At 45.7% G+C, this 27,615-nt stretch overlaps 1 protein-coding gene across 2 annotated transcripts in view; it reads right to left on the reverse strand.

The window, feature by feature from the left end:
- The window catches only part of DOCK1 (dedicator of cytokinesis 1), a 528,830-nt gene that overhangs the window by 322,220 nt on the left and 178,995 nt on the right, over positions 1–27,615 (reverse strand). For both annotated transcript variants that reach the window (XM_082855005.1, XM_082855004.1), the window contains exons 25-27: positions 25,362–25,468; positions 6,001–6,128; positions 3,906–4,001 (exon numbers count right to left, since the gene is read on the reverse strand). In XM_082855005.1, the coding sequence (XP_082711131.1) occupies positions 3,906–4,001; positions 6,001–6,128; positions 25,362–25,468 (331 nt within the window). The remainder of the gene's footprint in view (positions 1–3,905; positions 4,002–6,000; positions 6,129–25,361; positions 25,469–27,615) is intronic.

Here is a 27,615-nt window from a genome sequence, read left to right on the forward strand (position 1 = left end):
ATCCTGTCTGCTCTCAACCCAGCTTTGTTACAGCACTTACTCCAGCAAAGACACAGGCATGTGTGTGTTGGGGGGGGGGGTGTCAAGGGAGGGGGAAACCATGTCACCTGCCCACCAGACAAGAGCACCTAAGCCACCATGGCCCCCTGCTCAGAACCATACACAATGACCAAGAAGGTGCCCAATGCTGATGGCCTAGAAATCTTTTCAAAGAGGAAGAGAAAAATAAAATCTGAAATCAGACCATGTAAAGCTCAGCACCCCACTCAATTATTCTATAGCATTAGACGATCCTGGAATAAAGATAAAATGGCATCTTAATTCTGTGGCAGGGTTACTGCAAGCCTTCTGTGTTAGGGCCTGCTGTAGGCAACCACGCAATCTACAGTCCTACACTTGCCAAATGGAGTTTTATCTGTTAAAAAAACTATAATACTTAGGATCATGGCATATTTTTGTCCTCTGCCTGAGATGCATTCCAATAGCCCATTTCAAATATAAAGTTGAAAGGTATAAAATGAACTAAAACAAATGATATATAACCAACTGCATGGTGTTTATAAGGTACCATAGATACAGTTAAAAGAAGACGCTTATACAGTACATCACAGCTTAGCCAATGGCGTGTGAAGCTCCCCACTTCTCAATTCCATATATAAACACATGGGGAAACTGTCAGGCCACAACTCATCCCCAACGAACAACTTGTTTTGATGGAAAGAGACGTCACGCTTCTACTACTGTTGACAATATCATGAAATAAATCATTAAGTGAAGCACAGCTATTCAGAACCTTTTTAATCACTTAAATTGTTAAAGTCCATTTTCAGCGATTCTTTAGAACTTGTGAGCTAATCCACAGTTATACCATTTCCATTCCACTGATGCAAAAAAGAGGAGCAAACACATAAGGGCTGGGATGTCTGTGGTGTAACGGGATGTTACAGCTGAGCCCAAACAGGCCTATAACGATTTTCTGCTCTCTTTCCACTCTAAAGGGGCCACTGATTATGTGTTTTGGCCACCTTGTCAGGGATATTTTCTTCCCCAGATCTTCCTCTCGTCTAAATTCACGGAGCTGCAACAGTGACGTTAAGAAGCTAATGCATAAGTCTGCATGGGAGCCCACGTGGACAGCAAGGCTGAGCTCAGCAGGGCAACATTTCAGTCTCACTGCTCTGTGGACGCCACAGAGGGGACTCGTGGTTCCTTGACGACTGAAAGAGTCTCTGAACATCGCCAATGTGAAATGGAGAATGTCCTTCCTGAAAACATCTTAATGCTGTCATCATTCATTAAATAATTATAGTTATATTCAGTTGTTTTCTTTGAGATTCCTTTCCTGACAGCCTAGTTCATTTTAGGAAGGAATTTCTGGCCTCCCTGTATGCACATTAGAGATGCTGGCATTGGGAGGAGTTAGCTTAGGACCTAAATCCTGTTCCTGCTTCTGGAGACTTCTGCTGGAGAAGGACAGGGCGGTGGGGGGATGCGCCTGGATGTAGGCAGCTTGCTCTAGTGCCCCGTGGCCCCTGACGGTGCCCTGGACCCCATCACCTATGCGGTAGGAGCAGGGCCACAGCTAGGTAAGACTGAGCCTGGGTCCTCACTTCATGCCGCCTTGGTAAAGGTGCAAGGGCTCTTCCCAGACACCCCTAAGGGTTCCTTAGGACACATGGCTTCCTCCAAGCCCTTCAGGAAAGGGGCAACCGATCCGTGGTCTGGCCCGTCTTCCTCCAGGACATCCTGACATTTGGTCCACGAAAACGACTAAAGGTGGCAAAGGGCAAAAGGCGCTTATTTCCCTGGGCGGCTGCCGCACTAACTACGATGCCGAACCAGGAGGAATTCCGAGCCCTCCTCTGGGCCTCCTGGACCAGCACTGAGATGAGCACCGTGAGTCTCAGTCTCACAGAAGACACCAAGGAAAGCCAGCTGTGGCACCAGCCCGGGCTCCCCACAAGCGCCGCCACGCTAGCTGTGGGTCTGGGACCGTTTCCCATCCCTCTGCAAGGCATTTCTGCAGCGGCCTATGCACGATGAAGCGGAGGGTTAAGTGAGGACCCTCCGTTCATTACGCAGTGCCCAGCACGTCCACAAGTGCTCGGTGAGAGCAGCTATTACTTGCGTCGCTATTATCACTATGTCTGAGATGTGAGAAATTTCCCAAAGGCATCCAGGACCACGTGGTCTGAGAGAAGTCACCACGCTCCATTCTAGAAACTCTGACTGAGCTGCGAGCACGTCTTACAATCTGGCCCCAGGCTAAGGTCCCATCAAACCGTTATGGGCTTCCTCCCTGCCCTCCTCTCCCCAGTTCAACTGCTGGCCAGTGTGGGCTTATAACCCAAGTGAACACACCGCTAACCAGAGACAGAAACATCTCATCAGTTCACTGGCCTCCACGTCGGCCATGTTCTCCATCTGCCCATCGTGAGTGCCCAACACGCTCACTGTGACTCCGTGACGGCCAGAACGTCACCTCAGCCCCGCTGCTCCAGCCTGTTCCAACAGGGGTCTCAGCAGAATGACACCAAACTTGGTTCAACTTGAAGGCACATTCATTCTTTCTACTTAAAGCCCTCTTGAGTTCCACAACGAGAGTGTTCCAGGGGCACAACCCCAAGAAGACGGGAACACCGGACCCCGGGGGTGCCCCTGGAGTCACCCCAATTCTTCCTCCTCAGGGCTCAGTCTCCACCCACGTATACAAAAGCATCTCCAGGTTACAGAAAAGAATCGTTATGATGAAGAGCATGATTACAGAATAATGGAAAATCCACTGCAAGCAACGCCAATTTACAAGGAAATACTTTATTCCCTAATTTATACATGTTATAATCCAAATCTAAAAGAGATATACCTTAAAAAGGACACTCTGCACATAACACGTGCTAAAACCCTGAGACATAAACTAGACGATTTTACTGGATGGAAACATACAAAGGCAGCAATTATTCTCCTGTGATTCACCCAAAACGACAGCCTTTACGGTGATGCAGCCACAGAAACCGACACAAGCCCAGTGCTCCAGTCTTGCTTTGCTGCCTGACGGAGACAGACGGGTCACTGTACTTGATCCGTTCCCAGGCTACGCAGACAGAACTAAAATCACCCAAGGAAGACCAATGTGCCTAGTCTGACTGCCAGCGAAGACTCCAACTGGATTTTCTGTTCTGTGGTTAGGAAAGCTATTTTTTTGAAATGCGAACCACCAAACTCAGTTACACGGTAACATGTACTAGAAATGAAAGAAATTAAATGGGACCTACGAATGCATCTTTTGCCCACGAAACCATATTTAAGAATAACGATGGTGAGGAGGAGAGTGGCAAACTCTGGAAAAAATCACCATAATATGAAAATGCTGCAGTCTTGCTTTAGAAATAAGCTTGCTAAATTATTGTTAAAACTCTGAGAAAGAGAACAGATACCATTCCTTGTCTCGACAATCTGAACAGGACAGACATCTACAATACTTTAGAGTAGACATAAAACAGCGAAGTCGGAGGACCTCAATTCCTTTTTAAGGCCCTTCATAAAATTTTATTAATGGCATCTTAAATGTAAATACGTAGAAAGAATCTGCCAGAAGAATGAGGACTTAGAAGAACATATGCATCCTTTGCTAGAAGTAAGCAATGAGAAAACCAGAACCAAATGTTGGTTTGTTACTCTTCAACTTTGACACTTACTTATGGAGTCGTGGCAATGAGTACCTTTAACCTACTAGACTGTAAATAAATACATCCCCACTGCTTGCTGTATCGTTGTACAACATGGTTAGTTTCAAAAGGCAGGTGGGAAAGAACCACATGGATTTTCGGGCTTGAGAGTGAATGACTTTCCCGGGAAAGATGCTGTCAGGCACAATGAAACCCACAAGCGTGTCACCGAGCACTTACGATGAGTTCAGAATCCCGTCCCATGGAAATGACGGTTCGGTTCACTGTCCGGAGAAGCTTCTCCATGATAATCTGGACATGCCTCTGAGTTGGTCCCTGCAGGAGGACACACCAGTGTAAATATACCACCACCTAAGACAGTCATTAACATGCCCGTCCCGCGGCTGTCACTGAATTCATTTATTCTGTAAAGAGTAGATCAATTACAACCCTTAACGAGATGAAAAATGGCCCCTGTCAGAGGCAAAAGCCTTCACAAAGAAAACTCAAGGCATTTTATTAATTATAGTCCATTAATGATAATGTGTTATATCATCACAGTAATTTAATTGAAGCAAACCTTAAAAATAAAAGCAACTCTGTTTAAACAATGTAATGTTTATGATCCCTGATTAGCTCACCAGTGAGTTTTCTAAAGACACTTGGCCACTTGTAAATGGAAGGCTGACAGATAACAACCATAGATGGCTCTGCATGTCAGGTCCCAATAATGTGGGCACAATCACATGGAATCGAACGTTTAAATATCATTTTAGCACACTACTTAAAATTCAGAGTGCCAGAGAACCTTCTATCGGTAAGAATTTGCCCCTTTATTTTGTGTGTGATGGGACTGCCGATTCTTCTTCATGAACTCTGAATGTGTTTAAATGGGCTTTCCAGATGCTTCCGCACAGGCCAGGCAGGCACTACCTCCTCTGTGAGGCTTGGCCACGCAACCTCTTTACTCCTAACCTTTCATCTGATAAGAAAAGGAAAAGGCCTGGCATGGGACCCCTGGACGCTGGCCTTTGGGTTAAGGCTTCCAACACCTTTCAAAGGCAAAGCCCGAGAAGAGCGGATGCAGCCACCATCCCAATGAATTACTTTACCTTATCTCCTTCTTCAAGGGCAACACCCAGGCTCTGAGAGAATGAGCAGGTGCAGCAAGGAAGTGGGCAGGACAGGTGCGTGCATGCGCGTGCACGCGCACGTGTGTGTGTGTGTGTGTGTGTGTGTGTGTGTGTGGACTGGGGAGGTGGCAGGAGGTCACGTGGGGAAGAGCTAAGAGCAAATCCTGCCGACTTAAAATCCTGGCCCATCTGGCCACTGCTAGAGGCAGACACACTGCTAGAGGCAGAGACAGACATGGCCCTGTACACCGGTCCAGACACACCTGGAGAACCAATGTCTTTACATGTGTGTGCACACGTGTGCCCAAATGAATGTGCTGGGTACAATGGGGTCGCGGAAGCATAGGGTCAGATGTTTCCATACATGCTTGCACCAGCTTTTGATTAAGACAGAAGGTCAGTGGAATAAGCATACAATTGAGAAATGCAAAAGGAAATACCATTCTAAAAAAAACAGCCAAGAAAGCACAGGAAAAAACTGCCTGTTGGGGGAGGAACCCAGGAAAAGGGGCAGAGAACTGCTCTTCTCAAAACTCTCAGACGCACTTAAAACAACCAACAACTACTATGTGCGTGTATAAAATAATAATAATATCTATTTATTAAATATAAAATAATAATTGAAAGAAAGTATGCAATTAGCCTCCTGTTGTTTATTTCTAATTTTTAATATCAAAGACTTTGACCTTTAATATCAAATCTAAGTCTTGGGAGTCACTTAGCTGAGAAGTCATAGGAAACAAACATAAAACAGTATCTTCAGTGCTGAAAAGCACACGTGGTAATATAATCATCATGCTTTACACATAAATAAAAAATAATTTGAGGATGCAACTCTAGAGAGAGAAAAAGAAAGGATAACCCTTAAAATTCAGGCCATACTTTTTTTTTTTTTTTTTTTTTTTTTGCTGTACGCGGGCCTCTCACTGCTGTGGCCTCCCCCGTTGCGGAGCACAGGCTCCGCGGCCATGGCTCACGGGCCTAGCCGCTCCACGGCACGTGGGATCCTCCCATATCGGGGCACGAACCCGTGTTCCCTGCATCAGCAGGCGGACTCCCAACCACTGTGCCACCAGGGAAGCCCCCGGCCATACTTTTTTAACTGAATCAAATACGACTTGGTGCTGGGAGGCTGGGGCCCCTGGGGATCGCAGGCCCACACTCGCTGCAGGGTCCACAGAGGTAGCCCCGCCATTACTCACCACGTCCTTCCTGTACAGAACCTCCAGGATGTTGCTGAGCAGCTGGCAGCAGGCCTCCAGATCTTCCTGTCTCTCCAGATGGTACTTGAGCTGATCCGTCATCATGGGAAGCAGGATCTCTCTGCAGTCTGCAGGGGACACCGGGTTGCCAGTCAGCAGGAGACCCACCAAGATGCAACTCTGCTTGCTAGAAGCTTGTTTTCCTAGCTTGTGACACTGCATGTTACATTTACATTGCAATGTGAAACTGACATCTGGAGGGGGTCAGACTACTTGACTGGGAGGAAATCACTTGTTTTCTTATAAAATAATTCACTCACGTGTGCACACATATGTGTGTGTGTCACCATGTAAATATACAACGACAGTTCACAAACAAACATATAAATACATATTCACATATATCCAACAGTACGTACATAGACACAAATGCCAACAAGCATGCTGGGGTTTTAACTAATTTTCTGTGCTGAACTGTAAATTTACTGACTTGCAACTTTAGAAGAAATACTTGTTACAACAAAAATGATTTGAATTGCAGCTCTTCTTATTATTTCCTAGGAAGACCAGAGCATGGTTCCTTCCTGCTCCCATATACCTCCCGAAGTTTCCTGAGCTTGGCCGGTTCATAGCTTACTAAATTCCCCACTTAATGTTTACCCACTCAGGGACAACTTTCTGCTGGGCTCACATCTGCAGAGGGACAGTCTGCAGGGGGCTGAGAGCTCAGGCTCTGGAGTGAGGTTGCCTGGGTTTAAATTCCGTTGGCTTCCTTGCAAGGTTATCTCGGGCAGAGCTAGTTACCTCTCTGAGCCTCGGTTTCCTCATTGCTATCATGGGCACAGTGGCACTAGCTACTCACAGGTTTGAGGTACAATGTACTCCTGCAAGGTGAGGCAAGAAGGCCTGGGCCTGGCACAGGTGAGATGCTCAGGACAGGGTACTTGCTCTTATGATGTGATACAGATACTGGTGAAGAGCCCCAGCCCCTCTTTGGTCTCCCAGACCCCTGGGCTAATGAGGGAGGGGGCGGCAGGGAGCAGGTATTGACCTTGGAGGTGAAAGTCAGGGAGGTAATACATTCACCTGCTGGGAAGAGGAATCAGAATTTCCCACAAAGTGGGGGTGCCATCCAGGAAAAGGAACCCTATTCACAAAGTCAAGTAGACAGGAGCAGATGACATAGTCACAGAGCCACATGCACAGTTCAGGAGGGTGGGGAGAAGAGAAGCAGAATAAAAGACCAGACGGGCAGCTGGATTTCATCCTGAACATGATGGATGAGACAGAAAGAGGTGGAGAACTGGAAGATGCTGACAGGAAAGGGACATGATCAGATCAAAAGGCCAGAGACAGCAGCCGTGACGGCGCCAGGTAGGGCAGTGGAGATGGGAGGCTCATTACTGGACAGGTTAGCTAATGCAATGGTCCAGGCAAGAAACAGTAAAGGCCTGACCTCCTGCTACAGTGGCAAGTTTGAAAGAAGAGGCCTTGAACAAAAACAAACTGGAGGCAGGCTGAACACAGTGGCAGGTGATGAAGTGGAGAGGAGGGTGGGGGCTAAAGGAGGGTCAAACACAGCACCCAGCGTTTTCGTGACAAGTTCATCCAAGGCACCCTGTGATGCCATCCAAGGAGAGGAAACTGGGGACAGAAGGGTGCTTAAGGGCAGAGAAAAGGACCAGGTTCTGGACACGTTGATCTGAGTTGCTGCTGGACCTCCAAGCGGCCTCACCTAGTAGGCACATGGAGAGAGCGTTCTAGACCTTAGAGATTTCCAGCCTTACAGACTGAAGAAGCAACAGCCCTACACCATAATAAATGCCAAGGATGTGAATAAGACCATCAAAGAGGAATGTGTAGAATGAGAAGGGAAAACTGTGAACAGCAGTCAGGATGTTGGTATTAGAACAGAAGACGGAGCGAGGAAAGATGTGGGCTGACGCAGAGATGAATGACATCACCCAAACCAAGGGAGGGCAGGTGGCCAGCGTGGCCAAATATGGTGGCAAGAACGGGTAGAAAAGCACAGCCCTGGGATGTGACAATAAAAAGCACACCGAGGAGAATTCCCTGGCGGTCCAGTGGTTAAGAGTCCACGCTGCCAATGCAGGGGCGCAGGTTCGATCTCTGGTCAGGGAACTAACTATTCCACGTGCCGTGCAGTGCAGCCCAAAGATCGAAAAAAAATAAAATTAAAGAAGAAATAAATAAAAGCAGATGGAGTCCTTCTCAAGGCAGCTTCCTGGAGTGGGATGAGAAGACGAAAATAGGAGCACAGACACAGCTCGGGAAAGCACGGCTGTGAAATAAAGGCACACTGGGGTCTAAGGATCAAAGATCACTTGGGTTTTCATTTGTTTTTTAGATAGGACAATAGAAAGAATGTTCAGAAAAATCAAAGAAAAATAATGAACCAGACACAAATAAGATTCGAGATGAAATGCAATTACTAATTGTCTCTTCCTGTTGGGAAATCCTGTTTAACTCCAGCACCATCCATCCCCCAACGTGAACTGTCTGCTGACAACACCAGTTCTGGATGGTGAAACCAGCCCAGCCACTGTAGGTCCCTTTAAAATGCAGTGCACGAGAGAAAAGACAGCAGAGCTCGGGAACTTTAAATATCCTGTGCTTGTTTTTAGAATTTTACACTTTAGGACTTCCAAAGTTAATGATACCTAAAAGCAAGTTTTGCATTAATGCTTCCTGAGTTTTCTGAATATAAGGAAAAAATAAGCATGCAACACTGGAATGGTCCCTGAACGTATGCAGAGACTTGCTTAGAAGACTTTCCCAAGAAGTACATGATAAAGAAGGCATGGGGCTGGAGGCGCGAGGCAGCTCGGGGGGGAGGTGCAGAAACCGCACACGCCCTTCCGCTCCTCTGCCTTCCAGGGGACCGCATGTAGGAAGCTCACGCTAAAGCTTTTTCAAGCTCCATTTTGATTTAATCCCTAGAAAAGGAACTGATAGCAACTCCATTTTTCCAGATTGAGTTTTGCCCCATGACTGTATGAGTATATGCATTTACTTGTTGATGTCACCATTACAGTAACCAATACATAGGCAGGGGTAACGAGACATGCTGAAGTGCTGCATATCTTCCAGACAGGGGCCAGCCAGGCTTGGATGACTATGTCGTCAGGGGTCGCCGAAGGTGAGGGAGTGAGAGCACAGCACAAGGAGGCGGCGCTGTCCCATGGGGACCAGGCAGTCTCTCCACATTGGTGTTCCTGGATGTCACGGGCCGTCACACGATTCCCTTATCCTCCCACACAACCCTTCCTGTGACGCCAAGGGTGAACACAGGACCCCATGGAGAGCATCTCTCTGAATGCCACAGCCCCTTGAACTTGTGATGAAAGTGCTCCCAAGCCGAGACAGGCTGCCAGCGTGGAGGGGATGGGGGAGCCCAGGCATCAGAGAGCCGCCCAGGGACAAAGCCAGTCCAAGGGACATGCCACGGGAAAATGACCATGTGCAGTGGACCCAGCCTGAAAATGCAGTTGCCCAAAATGCTGACCCACTGCATACACGAACTCCACAAGCATCCCAAATCCAATGTCTTTCCTACACAATCCTGACGTTCGCAAGTTACATCCACCCCAGTAGCTCTGTTGACCTTCCACACCACAGCACAACATCCACAGTAGGGGCTACACTCCCAGCTCCCAGCACCCAAGGGGCAGGAGAGGTCCCCTGGCAGAGCTGGCTGCGTGCAGCCCCGCCTGTGTTCAGCCTCAAGGTCCCAGGCAGGACATCTCCAGGATGAGTCCTCTTTCCCTCCCACCTGAAACACATCACCCAGTGTGACCTCAACGGGGGGTGAGCCCTCAGCCACCCTGTCCGCGCGGTCATGCCTATCACTGCCACCACCGTTCTGGGGTTAAGTCTAGTTTCCAAGACATGTCAGTGGGAGAAGTAAGAGCCACGAAGAGCTGAGCAGGTAAAAACAGACCCTGACCATATGACCAAGGAAAACATGACAACGGAGGCTTAGCAAAGCCATGTCTGAAGCAAGCCTGGGAGGGACCCAACAGCGGTAGAAGGCCAAGTGGGCTTGTTAGGCCAGCGCGGGAGCAGGCGTGTGTCCACAAACAGCCCTAAAGGATCAGGGAACACAGCTCTGGACTCAGAGCTTGCAGAAATGGCTCTTTAGGCCCTGGCAACCCATATGCCCTGGCCAAAGTCCATTCCATATGGCCTCATTTATCTGTCACGCTGGACAAGCAGGTGTGAACTTCACCGTTCTCAGAAGTAACTGAGTGTGTTGGTGTCATCTGTCAGAATTACTCCAGGGTGAGGGAAGTGATGGCCGCCCTGTCCATCTTCCCCGGGGAGAGATGCTAGCAGCCATCCTTGGCTACCTGGTGGGAACGCCCACCCTCCACCCAGCCCAGGGGTCTGTGATCGCTCTGTGCATTTGTTATCCAGCCTCTTCTGAGGCTTTGGACACCAAACTTTTGGACACTTCACTACCATTTTGTCACGTTTAGAGACATTTCATTCTCCTAGCCTGAGAACATAAAAAACCCATTTGTTATAATCCTTCAGATGAACCCATAGTATTTACACGTGGGATGTTTTCAACATCCATAGGACAACTGTAGCTCTAACGCCATAACCCACCCCATCTCTGGCTGGTCACGATAAAGGCGGGTCATGGGGATAAGCCTACTTCATCGAGAGGATGAAAGAAGACAACACGAGCAGGACTTTGTGAGGGTCCAACGTTCCTGTGTGGAGGACCACACCTCCGGCCCCAGGACAGGGCCGCATCCCCTGACCACACACCCATCACAGGACCAGATCACCAGGCAGGAGCAGCCTCTTGCCTGGGCTTTTCTTACAGGCACAATGACCACCCCAGGCATCTCATGCAGGCCTCCAAAGACAGAGGGTCAAAGGGCAGTAGCGCCTTCAGAAATACATCCCAGGTCCCCACAGGAAGAATGGCAACGCCCCAGAGTCCTGCAGCGGCCGCAGGGACCAAAGCTGGAAGCAGCCCAAGCTGATACACCCACCTCCTTGGTGAGCCGTGATCAGCAGGCCCCAACTCTGGGACCTGGGGACAGGCAGGCCTCCGGTGCCAGCTCTGGGACTGCTGGAAATTACGACTAGCTCTGTGACCTGTTTCTCCTTCCTGGGACACAGTCTCCGTGAGAGCAGAGGTCTTGTTCTCATCCATGGGAGTAGCCCTCACACATACGCTAAGACCTGACAGTGGAAGTGTGTGTGTCCATGCGTACACACGTGTGTGCAGTGACTTCAAGCACGTGTGCAACCGTGTGTGTGTGTGCATGCATGCATGTGCTCGTGTGGAGAAGCGCGCTCTTCCCAGCAGGACAGCTGCTGCATAGGACTTTTGTCCATAGGACTTTTTGTCCTTTTTCATGCGTAAACCTAGCACTTTGCTTCTATCAGTCGAGGAAGGACCTGCAGCCGAGGGCTGCCCCGTCGCATCCCAGGAAGACAGCAGAGGGACAAAGCAACCATAGCAAGATCGCTCCTGCCTTTCTGGCGGCTCAGTTTCACCAGATGGTGTCCAAGCCGATCCGGACAGCAGTGTTCAGGCGCACGGGCACACGTGTGTGTGAGCGTGTGTGTGCTCGCACCCGCACGTGAGCGGTGGTCTGGGGTCACTGTGATTACAGGTGCAGGGTTATCACAGGAGAGTCTGCAGTGAGAAGCAGGTCCACCTCCTGGTGCCGTCCCAGCCACCCAGCAGCCCCCAACCAAAGCAAAACAAATCTCACTCTACAAAGGATGTCCCCACTCTGCATTTCAGCTCCTTCCAGTTTGTTTTTCAAGAAGTAGTGGGACACAAGTTCGGAATAACACTAAAGATCCTGAAATTTTATTGTAAGTCAAGAGAAAAAATTAAGAGCACAGAGGAAGCTACTACCCCCCACACACTCACACACACACATTCTCACACCACACACACTCACACACTCTCACACCACACACACCATACACATTCACACAAACACCACACAGTCACACCACACACACACACATACCACACACCACACACACTCACACCCACACTTACACACACACACTCACGCCTGCAATGAGCTGTTTTAAAGCATCCAAGGAAGAGGAATCTCCTGTCATATTCTGAGTGTCCCAACTCAGTGTCCTGAATACCCTTCTCCATGAACAGAATGTCATTTCTCCAGCATGATTTGTGCCAATTGTCCCATTTTGTTCAAAACAGATCGCCCAGGAAGCTGACAATCCCCCCACTCAAGGAAAAACAAGAGAAAAGAAAAAAAAAGAAAGAAAGAAAAACAATCAAACAAACAAACCCTTATATTTTAAAAAGAAAACACATTTCAAATAAACTACCCATAGATAAACACATGCAAAACAGCTGCAACAAATACCTGACTAGAAGTCCAGGAACCTGGGTCTATTCGATTTTGTTTGTTGGCTTTTTCATTGGAGTAGAGCTGATTTACAAGGATGTGTTAGTTTCCGGTATACAGCACAGTGATTCAGTTATACACATATCTAACCTTTTTCGGATTGCTTTCCATTATAGGTTATTACAAGATATTGCTTATCACAAGGTCCTTGTCGTTTACCTATTTTATACATAGTAGTGTACTTTTGTTAATCCCAAGACTCACAGACATAGAAAACAAACTTATGGTTGCCAAAGGGGAGGGAGAGGGGAGGGACAAATTGGGAGTTTGGGACTAACAGTCTTTCTGATTTTGGAACAGCCCTCTGGCCTCACTAAAGTTCAGTTTACCCGTGCACACAGGAAATCATAAAATCCACCTTGCTCACTCTTTGCCTTGAATCTCAGGCGAGTGACTTAAATTCTCTAAAATCCTTAATTGTCCTTCTTTGCAAAATAGGCCTGATATTGTTAACCCCTCGGGTTTACTGTGAGAATCAGATGATATAATGTGTGTGTCTGGCAGGTAGTAAGCATTCAGTAACTAGCAGCTGTCAGTAACAGTCACAGAAATAACACTATTATGCAAAGTCAGCCTTTTCAACGAAGTACACACAGAAACCTAATGCCTTAGAGTTTGCTATCCAGTAGGGTAGCCAGTGAACCCCTGAAATGTAGCTAGCAGCTGAGGAGTAGAATTTTCCATTTCAGTTAATTTTATGCACTATTTTAACTTAAATGGAAAAAAAAGACGTCTGATTCAGTTATTGTTAACCACGGTTTGGAACAACGGGAACAACTTGGATATGTAGGTCTACTTTTCACTGGTAAATTATATTAAATGTTAAGATCAAGCATCTGTGATGAAAATATAGCATCCAAATTGAGATGGGCTATAAATGTGAAAACCACACGGGATTTCAGAGACTTCGTATGAATCAAGAATGTAAAACATGCCAGTTGTCCTATTTAGATCAAAGTCATGTTGACATGATATTTCAGATAAAATATATTATTAAAATTAATTTCACCAACTGCTTTGTACTTTTTTCTCTTACTGTGGACTGTATAAAATTATCAATTACATACGTAGCTGGCATTCTAACTCGGTTGGACAGCGCAGTCTCGGAGTATGCTAGGAAGCAGATGTTAAAGACCTCTTGTGCGATTTCTCATTTTAATAAACCAGTGTTCATCTTTGGAAGGAGAATCAAGGCCACAGCTTCCTCCTGTCAGATCCTCTTCACACGTACAGGACTGCAGGCCTCATCAGTGCCTGGTAGTCTGAGTCAAGGCGCAGGCCTGACCCCACAAGGAAGCGAAAACCAGCCAGCACGGTTGTCCTGGTTTTCGCTGCCGTGCACAGAAGGGAATGCTGACAGCCCGGAGAAGGCAGCCCGTGGGCCCAGCCTCCACGCAAATCAGCCGTGGGGATCAGAGGTCCTGCAACACACCAGCCAGCCTTCCGCACCCCCTTTCCCAGTGTGATCCACTATGATTACAGACAGCAATGATTGCACATCTGTTCATCCTCAGCTGTGCAGGCTGAAGCCATTATGATTAATGCTCTGGTAATGGGCACAGAGTAAAAAATATTAATCTTTATAAAAGGTATTCAACAGGCATCATCAGCTTATAAATGTCCAAGCAGAATATCCGTCTATAACTCCATTACAGCTCTACATCAAAGCAAGATGCAAATACAAGAATGAATCTGTCCATTTAAAACTTTCATTTTATGAACACTAAATAAGTGCTTCTTAGTTTTTAGCTTGGTCACATTCAACAAATCACCCATAAAGTGCATTTAATAACCTTGAGCCCGTTACACAGAACCGAGACCCAGATGAACGCTTTCAATGCGAGTTAAACGGTAAGAGCCCCGCAAATGGGGGAGGTTTGCTATTCGTCTTATACAGTCGTCTTACTTTTCAACAATCTAAGAACTCTGCACCCACATGATTCGATTTGTTCAAATAATTCTCTCCTTCCATACAAATCTTTAAACACCAGAAATAAAGAAAACAGAGCCAGCAATGGAAGGGATCACAGGAGCAATCTACTCGTGTCCAAATTTTACAGGAGCCAGAATACAGGGACCAGGCAGCAGCTGAGCCAGAGTCAGATGCCTGATCCTGAAGCCAGAGCTCCTCTGACCCACGCACGTGCACGTGTGTGTAAACATGTGTGACTCAGGTATCTTTACAGGTCTAATGCAGATTAAACTTTTCCAAGAATTACTTTAATTCACTTTAAGTAAGCTGTGATCATGAGCAGAACCAGGAGGATAAATTCACATCAAGTAACCCTAAGTATGTCAGTTTTCCTTTCTGAACCTCAGTTTCTTTGTCTGTAAAATGGAGTAAATACAACTGCCCTGCACTGTGTTTCAATTCCTACCTACGGGTAGTACCTCTGTTAAGTATTCTGGTAAGAAGATTCTCAGCACCACTTGACTGAGTGCTGAAATGATCAGAAATAAGATAATCTGCCTGTCAGCTCTGAGGTACCCAATGTCACAAAATTTTAATTGAGAGAGTGACAGAGCAATTAAAAGTATCCTGAAACTTGGAAGTGAACATGGCAAGATACAGATTGTGGAACAACAGGAAAAAGAAGCTGGTCAAAGACACATCTTCTGGATGAAACCACCGGGCCTCGTAAAAAGTGTGTCATCTGTTGAAAGAAGGGAGTGAGGCAGCAGATATTTTGTATCCTGTAGTTTGGAGAAGTATAATCATAGAGGTTAACCAGCCACTAGTATCATAATAATAAATACTTTGTCAGAAAAAAGAAATGGAAGAAGAACCAATGGAGAAAATGAGTCCCATTTAAAAGCAGATGAAAATATTAGAAAGACTCAAACAAAATGCCAGGGAAGATAGTGTGGAAAGTACTGGTCAGACCAGGAATCTATCCTCTGGATGGAAATGCATTTAAGGAGGTGGCTTGGTACATTTGAGAGGAATTCGATAGGTCTGCCTATCCTTGGGCAGAATCTTACCACGTGGAGGATGAGAAAACAGAGAGAGAAAAACAGAGCTGGGGAGTCGTGTGCATGCTTTTACCCAAGAGCGTGAAGCTAACCAAGAACACAGGTTTTGGCCAGTGTGGCCCAGCACACACTCCTCTACTGCTTGCCCCCATACTGAGCTCCACAGTTAAAAAAACAACGTCAAAATCATATGGTCTGTCCGCTCCATCTTGAGGGAAGGACTGTGCCCTCAGGGAGGAGTTTACGCAACAGAAAAAAGTAGGGTCTAGAAGGAGAACATAGGAGACTGCAGGCTGACCTGGGGCTCCTCCAACTGTCCCAGGCAAGTTTCTGTACGCAACACGGTGCACATACAGAGCTAAGCTTGGGGCCGGGAAGGAACCATGAACTGGGGAGACTCAGAGACCCGCCGTCCCAGTGCCAATGTGAGCATGACTGGGTATGGGACAACCAAGGCAGCCTCTTCTAAGACTGCTCTCATGTCCCCAATATCAAGCGACAGGGACAGGAGTCCACTCAGAGGTGGGTGCAGAACAGAGGGCCAACACACTATGATAAAGGTTAGACCAACTACACCCTGAGGAACTTAGCACTGCCAATATGATCACACAGAAAGAGAAGAGAAAAGGCTATGAAAACTCCATAAGCACATGAAAACAACACTACATGGTTTATTTATGTTTAATCTATTTATGTGTTTATTTATTCATATACTTGTACTTTATCGTGTTCCATATGGCACTTGAAGTGAATTCAGTTTTCAGAATGCATAACTCTTATGCTGGATGTGAAACAGCTTATGAAAAGAGTAGGGGGTGGATTTGTAACAAGACAACTCCCTAATCAGCACCACGGTGGTGGACAGCTCCCTGCCTGGGATTTTACTTGCAGACTAGGACTTGCTACTTAACTCCTGGGTCGTTACCTGTAAAGTAAGAAAATTACTCTTTTCCAATTATGCATTTTTAAACTGATGGCTCTGAAGCCATTCTCAGAGGAATCAAACTTGCTAACCAACAGTCCTGAGCACATGGTAGGTACTCAACAAATTACAATGGAATTGGAATGGATATAATTAAGAAACTGAAATTGAGTTCACCCTCCTAGATTCATTAGGCCATTTCTAAAAAGGCTGCACTGTTTTAACAAATGATCTTTTCAAAAACACATATAATGAAAGCTACAGAGTGATATACAGAATGAGGGATGAAAAAAGGTACAGTACTTTACAGATAAAGATTAAAATTTTCTCAGGGCATGAAAAAAAAGAGGAAAAAATTGTATTCATATTCCATCATTACTTAAAGAATTAAGTAACTTTGGGGTTCACAGCTGGTAACGTTCATTAGAAGTCTTCAGCACAACTCTCTAATTAAAGTATTCCAGAATGCTATACGAGTGGTACATTAAGTAATTACGGCATATGAGGGTCCCAACCCCAATTTTTCTTTCTGTGAAAAGCATCCATCAAGTTAACAAAAACTACTACAGAGTACGTCTGGGTTTAAGAACCCTTTTAGTAAGAGAAATGCCTCTCCATTCTCCACAGTGGAGAAGCTCAGGAGATTTTATTTTGATTTGTTCATCGATCCAAAGCATTAAGAAGGTATGTTTTACTATAGGTCTATATTAAACACACAGCTTTTCTTTCTACGATTTAAAGCACAACAAATTGATTGACAGGGTAATTTTTTTAGAGATATAAAATCTTGGATCGAATCACAGTGAAAACGGTCTAGAAATCTGACTTTGCTAATTCCTACTAGCTAGCCCCAATAGGCATCTGGGCCTTTGCCCTCAGATTTTAAAGAGCTGCTGTAACTAATGTTTCCACCATTAAAAAGGAGAATTTTACTCTGCTTGACAACTGAAGAATCATTCACCTTGAAAATAAGAATGAGGAAAATTATTTGAGCTCTCCAGGCCTACATTTTTAAGGAGCTCTGTATTGTTCAAAAATGGAACACAGGGCTTCCCTGGTGGCGCAGTGGTTGAGAGTCCGCCTGCCGATGCAGGGGACGCGGGTTCGTGCCCCGGTCCGGGAAGATCCCACATGCTGCGGAGCGGCTGGGCCCGTGAGCCATGGCCGCTTGGCCTGCACGTCCAGAGCCTGTGCTCCGCAACAGGAGAGGCCACAACAGTGAGAGGCCTGAGTACTGCAAAAAAAAAAAAAAAAAAAATGGAACACAAATGGTTCTCATGAACCTAGGGGCAGGACAGGAATAAAGACACAGACGTAGAGAATGAACTTGAGGACACGGGGAGGGGGAAGGGTAAGCTGGGACAAAGTGAGAGAATGGCACTGACATATATACACTACCAAATGTAAAACAGATAGCTAGTGGGAAGCAGCTGCATAGCACAGGGAGATCAGCTCCAAGCTTTGGGACCACCTAGAGGGATGGGATAAGGAGGCTGGGAGGGAACCATAAGAGGGAGGGGATATGGGGATATTCATATGCAAATAGCTGATTCACTTTGTTATACAGCAGAAACTAACACAACATTGTAAAGCAGTTATACTCCAATAAAGATGTTAAAGGAAAAAAGAAAAAAAATGGAACACAAATGAAGTTTTATGAGGTTGATGAACACTGTGTAAAAGGAGCCTACTTGTTATATTGAAGGAAAGAGCTACAGGAATGGCCCGAGAATGAAGGAATGGCACATTTTCCATTCCTACTCACTGCTAGATTCCAAACATCAGAGAAAAAATAAAAAACAAAGTGGCTCCAATGAACAGTAAGCTTAAACCAAAGTAATCCACCAAGAGTATTAAACTAAACTACTATCAAGACTACAAAGGGATTGTCTTACCACTAAATCTTTATTCTCCAAATCTTACACTATTCTGCAAAAACAAACTTATGACACAAGGTAAGTAGACAGTAAGCTCTAAAGGAAATCTGTCAGTTGCTTTGGTCACTTTGAATATGAGAATACGGAAAGGCTAGATCTTGAAAGGCAAGGGAATTCAGCGTTAACTGGAATGAGCTTTCCCAAGGTCTCAGGTTAAGGACTGCAGCAGAAAGCAGCCCATGTGGGTAAGAGCACAACTCCCATCTCAGCTGAAAGGCTTCTTGCAAGGATGTCCAATGCTCTTGACTAATTTAAAAGTTAATGGTATCTAAGGTTGATTTCTTTTATTCCAATTCCTATAACATTAATGTAAAATATCTGTGTGGGCATAAATCCCAAACCTTGGTGTCCTAGTGTCTATTTTAATTTAATTATATTGAAAATTTTCATTTCTATAATAGGATTTAAGCTTTAATTTTCACAGCTTTTGTTAGATACGTGGGCAACAACATAATCACATGGGAACAAAGCTACCAATGTACAAATTATGAAGCTCTGACCTTTCTGCCTCTTCGTAACTTGCTTTGAAAATCTGCTCACTCCATGCTGCAGATTACATGCAAGAGTCATCTTTTTTTGTGAAGCACATAATCTATTTAACCAGCTTTCAAGTAGAAGTCACATCTCCAAACAGTGCTTGGAGCCATTACCGCCCATTCATTGGCTGTCCGCACACAGCATGATAATGAGCCCAAGTCCTTCACCTCAGCTGGAGAGGAGGAGCCAGGACAGCCAAGGTGGGTTCCCGGCTCCAACGTGGGGATCCACCCTCTGCACATCCTCCATTTCCTGAAACAATGCCAGTTACTCTGACTACAAACTTACATTTGAAAAGACAACCTCATGAAATGCTGTGAAGGCTGGGATTTGCCTCCAAATATCTGGGGCAGGGGGAGGGATGGACTGGGAGTTTGGGATTAGTGGATACAAGCTATGATATAAAGCATGGATAAACGACGAGTCCCACCGTGTAGGACAGGGAACTATACTCAAAATCCTGTGATAAACCATAATAGAAAAGAATATGAAAAAGAATGTAGGGGCTTCCCTGGTGGCGCAGTAGTTGAGAATCCGCCTGCCGATGCAGGGGACACGGGTTCGAGCCCTGGTCTGGGAAGACCCCACATGCCGCGGAGCAACTGGGCCCGTGCACCACAACTACTGAGCCTGCGCGTCTGGAGCCTGTGCTCTGCAACAAGAGAGGCCGCGATAGTGAGAGGCCCGCGCACCGCGATGAAGACTGGCCCCCGCTTGCCACAACTAGAGAAAGCTCTCGCACAGAAATGAAGACCCAACACAGCAAAAATAAATTAATTAATAAACTCCTACCCCCAACATCTTCTTTAAAAAAAAAAAAAATATATGTGTGTGTGTGTTTGTGTTTGAGTGAATCACTTTGCTGTACAGCAGAAACTAACACAACCGTGTAAAGCAACTATACTTCAATAAAATAAATTTTAAAAAATATCTGGGGCAGGGGGAGGAATGGACTGGGAGTTTGGAATTAGCAGATGCAAACTATGACATACAGGATGAATAAGCAACAAGGTCTCACTGTGTAGAACAGGGAACTATATTCAATATCCTGTGATAAACCATAATGGAAAAGAATATGAAAAAGAATATATATATACACACACACACACACACACACACACACACACACGTATGTGTATGTATAAGTGAATCACTTTGCTGTACAGCAGAAACTAACACAACCGTGTAAAGCAACTATACTTCAATAAAATAAATGTAAAGAAAAATATCCGGGGGAGGAGCATCAAGATAAAAACAAGACCATGACTTGACAGGTTCTGAAGCCCAGCGAGGCGTTCATTACACTCTTCTCCTCATTTTCCTATATGTTTAAAATTTTCCGTAATTTTAACAAAGAGCTATCTTGAGTCCAGAGGTAGAGTTGAGCTGTCCCCTCTGCCACTTCATCTTTCCACAAAACCAGAGGAATAATAAAATCAGAGGCAAAAAGAAGACAATCTTAAAAAAAAAAAAAAAAAAAAAGCCCCATAACATTGTAAAGCAACTATACCCCAATGAAAATTTAACATAGATAGATAGATAGACGAGGGCTTACCATGGCCCCTGGCACACAGTAAGAGCTCAACACTATTTAACTATCATAATTATCATCTGCATCCAGACCTCAGCACAGTGGATGGGACACCAGAGACCCCAAAGCAGTTGCCTGGGAGGCCAGAGATGGTTTCCTGGGTAGATGCAATCATATAAAGAAAAAAAAAAGAGAAAAGAAGACAATCTTAATTTTATAAAACTGCTCACAGATGACCCTCCGTATCTTAACTCTCTCACTTATCTCTTTCTATTACTCCTCCTCAAAGACACCTCCTTCCTGCTCCATGATCCATCCATTCAGAGCCCAGACGGGGAGAGACAGCCAGCTTCCCCGTGTGAACACAAGACCTCTCCTCCCTCAGATCAAGGGAACTACATATGCATGTCACGCTTCCTTCTCTGCACTGCTCCCTGGGGAAAGAAGTGCTGCATTTGAACATGAGATAAATATGCACTGCGAGCCGGGCACTGTTCTAGGCACCAGCGATGGAGGAACAGCAAGATGAACAAGAAGGCCATGCTCCAAGGCCTCTCATTTTAAGAAAGGACCAGAGAAAACAAGCCAGCCAAGAAGTAAAACCGGGCAACGATTGCACGCTGTGGGGAGTGGCAGAAGGAGCCCAGGGGCAGTGTGTCTGGGGACATTTTATTTATGCAGGGTGATCAGAGCACCTCTCGGAGGAAGCTCGCTATGTAATCCCTTCCAGTATTTGGTCCAGGTCTATTTTCTTTTGCCCCATATTTGACATGATAGCCCCGCACCCGCCACGAGGGCAGGGTCTCACCGGCCATTCTTCTAATGAATCCTCAACAAAAATGAAAAGACACGGCTAACATTTCTTGAATGTTCACGAAACACTCAGGGTAAATCTCAGTACCACATATGTATTAATCTTCAAGATACGTAACGGAGGCAAGAAGAAAAGGGCAGCTGGAGAAATTGAAGCCTGGAGGGTAACTTACCCGAGGTCACTGAGTTAGCAGGTAATAGAGGCAGGATCTGAACCCAGGCAATGTGATCACAGAGCCCACACACACTCGCAATCCTCTCGTGAGCTGCCTGCCCTCATCCCAGCAAGGGCTTCAGACATGCGTAGTTCTTTATTAATGAGGCAGTAAAATCATTTGCAGGAGGAATGATGCAAACCAGTCATTCATTTTATTTTTTAAGCAAAGCAAAGGGAGAGAGACATGTCCTCAGAGAAAAGGCTAATGTGACTGGCAACCAACCATGCACTCTGAGTCGCTGGACACCTGCCGAGGGGCTGGACCACTGGCATGGTCAGTAATCTACTGTGGCAGACGTGCAGGAAGGCCAGGTCCACACACATCTTCTGAACAGGCTTCTTAAATTCGGGGTGGGGGGGGGTGTTCTACATTTTGAGCTCTCTTTCCCCAGTACAGAAGCCAAAACTCGAATCCACAGCCACCCTTGCAACTGCAACTATGTTCCAGGTTCTGCCAAGGAGGCATGACTTCTTAGGATGGCAACTGGAAATGAGCAGCGGGAGGACAGCTCTGTCAAGAACTCTCATTTCCTTCGGACCAGGGTGGAGGCTGCAGAGGCAGTGGGAGTTGCAAGGTCCTGATTCAGAAGGAGCCTTACAGCTGGCACGGCTGGGAACAGATGGCAGTGACAGCAGCTGTGGTGTCCACACTAGCTGGGGCCAAACACAACCCGATCTGCCAAAAGACACATCTCCTGTTGTAGCCTAACAAACCCAGCAGGATGCACCCTTGGTCTTCCGGTCCTTAAAGAGGACAGAAGAGGAGCCAGGCTGAGCCAACCAGGGCCCTGGAAGCCTTGGCCTGCTGGGACCCAAACCTGTCAAGGGAAGGCTCTCCTGCAGAGGAGCAACGGCAGCTTCAGAACTCACTGCCAGCCTCACCGCACCCAGATCAGCTTCCCACTTCCATCAAAGTAAGACTCTCAAAACGACGCAATAACTTTGATATTGGAGGGAGAATAGAAAGAAACATTTCAGAGCAAAGCAACAAAGTGAGTCTCCTCTATGAGTGAAGCAACACACATGCTGATGAGCAAAGACGTGCCCTGGAGCCCAACAGAGGAACCGGAGGAGCCAGACAGGGATGCACTCTGACCACATCCCCCAGAGAACACTGACGACGGTCTAGCACATCCACTAGCTTGTGCAGCTAAACCTAGTTACAGCACATTCCAGAAATCTAGACACGAAGGGAGTTAGTTTGACTGATTCCACTTGGATCAGGAAAGAGGACACGGACGACTGCATTTTTTTACAAATTAACAAGAAATGGAACGAGGCAAAAAAATCACAGCCATCATATCTCACCAGAAAATGGTTTGGCTTTAAATACTGATACCAAATGTGGCACAGAATATTTTGCACAAGTAATGACATCTTCGTAAGAACAGACCAACTGGATGATTTCCAGTGATAAACCTTTCCTGACAAGGAGGTAAGACAGCTCTGGGTAACTTTGAAGAAGCAGGGAGCCTAAAGATGAGAAAAATCTGGGCTGTCCTTGCTGTCTTCACCCAGAAACATTCTTAAAACTCAAGCCCGTAAGCGGGGCCATTTTCACATTGGACAACGCATCCTGAAATGCTTCCAGGCAGCCAGTGAGCGTCCGGAAGTACATTTGCACTGAAGATTATGGCTTAGACAATGTCGACTGATTGGACAATTCTAGAACTGCTTGTAAGACATGAAGCTTCAGGCTAATTTTGGCTCACTTTGCCCATGATAATTGTGGATTCATATATTTCCTACAATCTCCTTTACTACGTTGGGTGCAACTGACTATTAAGATTAAATTCCTACCTTTGCAGTATCTAGAAAGATACTAAGTTAATAATTCCAAAATGTTACACATCCTGACAAGACCCCGTCAAACAAAGCTAAATATTTATTTGCATGCTGCATTATTTCCAAAACAAGACTTAAGGCAGTCTATGATAAAAGACTTACAGAATAGGAGTGAAAATAGAAATGGAGCACAGTAAAGAGAATCACAACTGCCAAATACAATGGCTGATATAATTTGCAAAAATAAATACTAAGTTTGCCTTCAAGCTATCTACTAGCTAAAGAAATAAAGTGTCCATAGAAGAAAACATTTCCTTGAAATACACTCCTTAAGAAGATCTATTCTAAAGATTTTTAGTTGAACCATTTATGCCTTAGGTCCTTATTCAAAGGACGTGGAACAAAGTTTTGCAACAGAAATTTTGAAATGTATGTAATATGTCCTCAAGAAGGTCATCCCTGTATCAACACTCAATAAAAGCCAAGCACAGTCAATCCGTGATAACTGTTATTTTTTTGATAACTGTTAGCTCAGTGAAGGCACTGGTGGTGGCAGCGATGGTGATGGTGATGGTGGTGGTCGTGGCGGTGTGTGTTTTTGCGTGTCTTAGGGTTGGATGGTTGGAAGGAGAGATATTAGTAAGCTACCTAATAAGACCCAGATATAAAACTTTCAGGGGATTTCACCTACTGTGGTATAAAGTTTAGTCAATATGGAAAGAAACAATGAAGCAGCATCTCCACCTATCGCCTCATGCCTCCCTGGAGTCTCACAAAGTCCCAAGCTTTAGAAGACACCTGAAGAATAAGCCATTCAATATCCAGCCTTCCAAGAAGAGCCTGAAATACTGACGGCTGGGATTACTGGCTTAAGGAGATTCATGGGCTTTGAGTCCCAAATAACGGCGACACAGTTGACTTTCTTTTATGCAAGTGAGAAAGAGATGTCTGTTTGGAAAGGCTGCAAAAAGCTACTCCCTTCTTGGTTTGATGTGTTTTCTCCAGAAGAACACTCCCACCCAAATGAAGTCTTAACATTTCCTCTTGACATAAGCCTTAGCTGTAAGTGCAGACTCCAGTGAATTGTATAAAGTTAAATCAAGAAATAAGATTAAAAACATAGGGTCCAGTAGTCTAGATGGTACAAAGGACTAATCCAGACACACACTGAGTTCTCAACAGGGACATCTCAGGACTGAGCTGCTCCATCCCTGAAACAACACCACACGTGAGGACAAAAGAAAATGAACAGAACAGCCAAACGTCTAGACACAAATGGAATAGAATAAATGTATGCCTCTCCATCAGAATGTCACTCAACAGTCTTCACATTTGTCTCCAGTAAGTGAGGAAGGTTGTGGAATTATGCAAAGGTCTTAAGCTTTCAATAAAACTTCTTGACAAGTGTAAAATATTAATCCAATCTGTCCAAACAGAAAGAAAGTGATTAATTAAAAGGGTAGGGAGATAACGTGTGGAAATGTGAGGTGTTCCTTGGGATAAATGAGTTGAGGAATCATTGAAATTCTTTTTCCTTTGAGCAGGGTTTGAAGAAACCCTGTCACAGAATGCAAAGTTCAGGCTAAGACATAACCATGACTTCTACAATTAAAGAAAATTTGAAATTTTTTGTTGCAATCATCTCAATGGAGGACAGTGATTGCCTCCCCAGGACAGATAATCGCACATCTTACAGGCTACAATGTATGCTGATTATCCTAGGGCTCTGGTGTGCACCTAAATTCCGAACTGCAAGGTTTGTGCCTTCATTCTTCAATGATCTATTACCTACAGTATATGCCAATTACCATTCTCTGGTAAGGGCTAAATCTTCCTGTCTTGTAATGGAGCTGTTTTAATTGGCTGCAACCTCCCCACTCCTTTCTTTTTTTTTTTTGTTTTTGTTTTTTTTTTTTTGCGGTACGCGGGCCTCTCACTGCCGCAGCCTCTCCCATCATGGAGCACAGGCTCCGGACGCGCAGGCTCAGCGGCCATGGCTCATGAGCCCAGCCGCTCTGCGGCATGTGGGATCCTCCCGGACCGGGGCACGAACCCGTGTCCCCTGCATCGGCAGGTGGACTCTCAACCACTGCGCCACCAGGGAAGCCCCTCCCCACTCCTTTCGACAAAGAAGAGAGAATTCAGACGGGGCGAGATCTACACACAATGACAAATGTGACAATTTAAGGATTCTCAGGGTTTCACTCACCATGCTGTGTGAAGAGGTCACTGTGAATTATTTCAATCAAGCAATATAGCTTCTGAATGGTCAGCAAACCCACGGGAACATTTAGGATGAAATCAGTAAACATTTTGCTATAAAAGGAAAAACACAAGTGAAAAGAGATGCTGGAAATACTGCCAAATGACCCAGTGGGATACAAGACAGTACCGAGACGCAAGTTCAGTGAACGGTCATTAGATGCTACCAGAATGTTGGAATAGGCCCATTATACAATATGGGCCAAAATCTCTTCCAAAAGAATGATGCTTTAAAATGTTATTTTTCACTTCACACCCACTAAAATGGCTATAATCCGAAAGAGAGCCAGTAACAAGTGTTGACTAGGATGTGAAGAAACTGGTACCCTCATACCATGCTGGTGGGAATGCAAGACGGGGCAGCCACTTTGGAATAATGCTTGGCAGTTCCTGAAAATGTTAAACATAGTTACCATACGACCCAGCATTTCAACTTCTAGGTATATACCCAAAAGAAATGAAAATATTTATCCACACGAGACCCTGTATATGAATCATAGCAACGTTATTCATAACGCTTGAAAAGTGGAGAAACCCAGACGTCCATCAACTGCTGAATGGATAAACATAATGCAGCAGATCCACACAATCCACCCATAAAAGGGAATGAAATCCTGACACTAACAGACCTTGGAAACGTTATGCTAAGTGAAAAGAAGCTCGTCACAAATGGTCACGTATATTATACGATTCCATTTATAGGAGATGCCCAGAAAAGGTAAATCTATGCACACAGTAAGTAGGTTAGTAGTTGCCTAGAGCTGGGGTGGGGGTGGGCAATGACTCTTACTGGGCACGAGGAATCTTATTGGGGTGACAAAACTGTTCTAACAGTAGATTATGGTGATGGGGTAGAAGTCTCCTTCCTGATGTGGGAAAACAAGATGTCTTCAGCACAGGAGTCGACTGTAAAATAAAAACTGTAATGCTGGATTCTTTTAGGGGTGTATGGACGTGTGACGTGTGTGTTAGTGTGTGTGCACACACGCTGGCACACGAAAGGTAACTAGGAAGATTTAACTTTGTGGAATTAACTTTGAGTTATTCTCCTCTGTGATCTCTTCTGTTTCATCAAAACATGACTCAATTTTCTAAACAGGGGAAAATACATCCATGATTTTCAATGTCATTTTTTAAAAAAATCAGTAGGTAAGGTGTTAAAGAGGAAACCATGCCCGCAGAGTCAAGGGCCCAAGAGCAGATGGGACCGGTCCTGGGGAAGGGAGTCTTCCCTGGGTCTCCAAGCACAAGGCACAAGCACCCGTTGTGAACATGGATGTCACCCCTCTAGTGAGCAAAGGCCTGGTCCCCATGCCCCAGGAGGACAGGCCCAGAGTATGGCCATGGCCCACCCAACTGCAGCTCCCCCCTCGTCCTCTGTTTCTCCAGACCTGAGGTTCTCAAACAGCAGCATTCATTGAAAGTGTCTGGAAGCATCATTAAAACCAAATAGCTGGGCCCCGCCCCCAATTCCTAATTCAGAAGATCTGGGAAGGAACCCAAGATGCAGCAAATTCCCAGGGGCTGCGGATATCGCCATTGTCTGGACCACTGCCTGAGAGCCGGGCTGCAGGCACAGAGCACACGGAGACCCGGGAGGGCAGACCTGTTGCCCGTGGGCCCATCTGTGCCTCCTTTTCTCATTTAGAACCTGCTAAACTATAACCAGTATTGCCAGTGCCTGGGAGCAAAAATAAATGTGTCCACGCAGGACACTAAATCCTCAGGCACATCAGACACGTGATGATTCGTGGGGAGAGCAGCTTCCCAAAAGCCCCTCACCCTTCACTTCCAGGGCATGAGTGACCTATGGTGGACATAAAGTACAGAAGGGTGACCGTTTTTCATTCCGCTTAACCGCCCGACGGACAGGTGGCCCCTTACTAATATTTAGGTGGACTTTTCTGGCTGGTCAAGAAGTGCTACCACCTGCAGGTAAGTTTATTGGGTCAAACGTTAAATCAAAACCCAAACAAGGAGCAGACGAGGGCTGTGCTGCGGATGTCTGGGGTCACAGAGGCCGTGCACCCACGTGCTCAAGACACCTCTTTCCCAAATGCAGTGACATCTGCACAGTCAACAACTGAGACTGAGTTTGGATGGGGACGGTGGCAAAATCGGAAGGTGAAAGGAAGGATTCGGTCCCCAGCCTGACTCCTCCATCTGAAAGCCAGTGTCCAGCTTGCCCAGAGTTTGGTTTG

This window comes from Leucopleurus acutus (genome assembly GCF_964270905.1).
Source record: "Leucopleurus acutus genome assembly, chromosome: 14".
Classification (NCBI taxonomy): domain Eukaryota; kingdom Metazoa; phylum Chordata; class Mammalia; order Artiodactyla; family Delphinidae; genus Leucopleurus; species Leucopleurus acutus.